Here is a 3,159-nt window from a genome sequence, read left to right as displayed (position 1 = left end):
CAGCTGATGTCGAGAAGGAAGCAGGGAGCCATGTCCTCGCTGCCATCGGTTGGGGACAGTTGTCACTGCTGGGTGCCACCAGCCCCACCACCAGCAGGGACCGTGGAGCTTGGGGAGGGTGGCCAACGGGGTGGGCTGCTCTGCTCACCAGGTGGTTTAGCAACCTGCCAGAGGTGACAAGGCAAAGGGGACACGGTCCCAGTGACCCGCCAGCCCTCGTCCTTCCCCAGCCACGAGATGACAACGTTCAGAGCACGGCAGGGGACTTGTCCCCATTTTTTCTGTTTCTTCCCCCAAGCTGGGTGGAGGCAGCGCGTGGGCAGGGTCCACGGTCCCTCCTAGTGCAAAACCCACTGGGGGACGGAGAGACGACAGCGGGTCCCTGCCATCGCCTTCCCTCCCCGGGGCAGTTGCTGGCGGAGGCTCGAGCATCACCGGGCGGCAGAGAACCACAGGGAAAAGGGGACGGAGGTGACTTCCCTGTGCCCACCGTGCACGGGGAAGGAAGGAGGAACCATTTCGGACAGAAATAACCTACCATCCTCGTTCACCAGTCACTAACCAAGGGAGAAGGGGAGAAAAAGTCCAGCTCTTGGGTTTTTGCTTCTCGTGTCGTGGGTTGTCCCCCACGGTCGGGGTCGGTCAGTCACTGGGGCTGCAGCGCGGGGCAGTGGGAGCGTGAGGGACGCGCCGTCAGCAACAGGTTGTTGCACCAAGGAAACCTTTTTGCTTTGTGGAAGTGCCTTGAAGAAACAGGTTAACGCCGAAGGTCACCTTGAGGAGGTGGGAGCCGTTGTTTCGTCTCCGGTCAGGAGGGTGGGAAGGGTTTTGCCCCTTGCTGAGGAGGAGGAAGGGGTCCTTAGGACAAGTCTTCCATCGGCAGCTCCCCCTCCAGGTCCCTGTCGTCAGGAATCGTCACATTCTGGTTGGTGGTGGCCATCAGCGAGACGGGTCTGCTGTCGTCTTCTGCTTCGGCTGGTTCCTCCTTCACGTGCACTGGATGGCTGCGAGGAGGGAAACCTTCAGCTTCGAGGAGCCAGTCCCACCGGCCACAACCCCATGAAGCTCTTGCTCCAAACCCCCTCCATCCCCTTGTTGAGGGGACAGGAGCCACAGGAGGCAACAAACAGCTCCTGCTGCCCAATGTGCCACCATCCCTCATCTCCAAACCCTCCAACAACCCAGTAACACCCACCAGCACCGTCCCTTGTCCCCTCACCCCCAGCCAGGCTGACCTGTACTGCTGCGGGGACAGGCGCGGGCTGTTGCTGCCGTTGCTGTTGACCTGCTCCACGGTGCTGCTCACGTCGTCGTGGCCCACGTGCAGCATGGCACTGGCAGAGCTGGTGTTGATCATGGTGGGGCTGTTCAGCAGCGGGAAGCTGCTCTCCGCCAGCGCAGCCTGCAACAGAAAGTGATGGTGGCTCGAGGGTGGAGGGACTTTTTACAAGGGCAGGTAGTAACTGAACAAGGGGTGATGGCTTTAAAATGGAAGAGGGGAGGTTTAGATGAGATATTAGGAAGAAATTCTTCACTGTGAGGGTGGTCAGACACTGGAACAGGTTGGCCAGAGAAGCTGTAACTGCTCCTTCCTGGAAGTGTTGAAGGCCAGGCTGGATGAGGCTTTGAGCAACCTGGTCTAGTGGAAGGTGTCCCTGCTGCTGGCAGGGGGGTTGGAACTGGATGAGCTTTAAGGTCCCTTCCAAACCAAACCAGCCTGGGATTCTGTGAGGTGCTGAGGATACGAGACCATGATGGATAACGGGACTGTGGAGCCGTGAAGGTTTAGTGTCCCCGTGTCCCTGCCAGGGATGGGATTGGGTCCTTACCTGGTAACTTGCATTAAGTGCTCCATAACCGAGTCCTGAAATCATGTTTTTGACTAAAGTGGGACTCCTGCAGAAAGAGAGAAAGCAGAACGATGCACAGCTGAGCACTCCCAGCCTGGGGACAGGGGGTTTGGCAGCAGAGGTGGGTGTGAGACCCACTCCCAGGCTGCGTCTCATGGGAGAGGAGGACCCACCCTGTCATCTTTGGTGGCCTTCGCTTTTGGTACTCGTGCTCGTCGACGGTCCAGACGGCTCCCTTGACGTTCTCCACGCGCACGAAGCACTTGTGCAGGCTCAGGTTGTGGCGGACAGCGTTCTGCAGGCAGAGTGGGCAGGAGAGCTCAGTGACACAGCCCTCGCCCCACCACCTGGACCCCTCCTCCTCCTCCTCCTCTTCCTCCCCATCCTCCTCCTCGCCCAGCCCCTGCAGGTCCCCACGCTTGGCTCATCAATGGCCAAACGCTCTGCAAAGCCACCCAGGGATGCTGCAAAGGCTCACTCACCCTACCAGCACCAAGAGGGTTTAGGAGCTGCGTCCCCCAAGCCACACGTGGGACACAACCCTGTTTCATGAGCCTGACACCGTGGAAGATGGGGACAGAGCAGGGGAAGGGACAAATCACACCAGCAAGGACCTGGGAGCAGAGCCACCCTCTCCGCTGCAGCTTGCTCAGTGATGCTTAGCAAAGCTGGCTAATCTTTTCCTCTCTTTTTCTTTCCCTTCACCCTCCCTTTTTGGTCCTTTCCCTCCTTTTCTTCTTTACATCGACCATCTTTACATTTCTAAATGTAAAATAAAGAGACACACACGTAGGCAGACAGCGCAGCCCCGAGAGATACCAGCTCCCTTTTCCCCTTCCAACTCCCTGCCATTTGCTACTGCCCCTATTTCATTACCAATTTTAATTTGCCTCTAATTAAATCCTGTGTATTTTTCCGACTCACTTGCTAATCCATGAGGGAGGCAGGAGGCTGGAGTGGAATCTCTCCGAGCTATAATTACAAAGGGCCTAATCACGCCGGGGCTCTGCCTTTGAATAAATTTCCTTGCATTAAGGTTCTCAGATTCTCTGCCTTGCAAATGAGAATGACCCCAATTTCAGGAAGTTGGCCTCGAAGGGGGTTTTTTTTTTCTTTTTTACTTTTTTTTTATTTTTTATTTCGAGTCCTGATTCGTGATGAGAGACTAATTCGTTACGCTAAAACATTAACAGCAATTTAAAAGGTCGAACAGGGGCTGTATAAACAAAGGAGCTGGCCAACACAACAAGGCAAAAGGAGACACAAGGACTGAACCCCCCGCACCCCCCACCCACCTGGGGACCAAGTC

The 3,159-nt window shown here is 56.3% G+C and overlaps 1 protein-coding gene across 1 annotated transcript; it reads right to left on the bottom strand.

The window, feature by feature from the left end:
* Positions 1 to 859: 859 nt before the first annotated feature.
* Positions 860 to 2,145, bottom strand: LOC104520954 (forkhead box protein P4-like; the record flags this gene model as incomplete). The annotated part of the gene is made up of 4 exons (XM_010162790.1): positions 860 to 1,004; positions 1,236 to 1,402; positions 1,830 to 1,896; positions 2,024 to 2,145. Coding segments are annotated over 4 exons (501 nt in total), but the record flags the coding sequence as incomplete, so codon positions are not given.
* Positions 2,146 to 3,159: the final 1,014 nt, after the last annotated feature.

Source organism: Antrostomus carolinensis, unplaced genomic scaffold (assembly GCF_000700745.2).
Source record: "Antrostomus carolinensis isolate BGI_N321 unplaced genomic scaffold, ASM70074v2 scaffold29292, whole genome shotgun sequence".
Lineage (NCBI taxonomy): Eukaryota > Metazoa > Chordata > Aves > Caprimulgiformes > Caprimulgidae > Antrostomus > Antrostomus carolinensis.
Note: the sequence above shows the minus strand (reverse complement) of the source record. Positions and strands in the feature narration are given on the sequence as shown.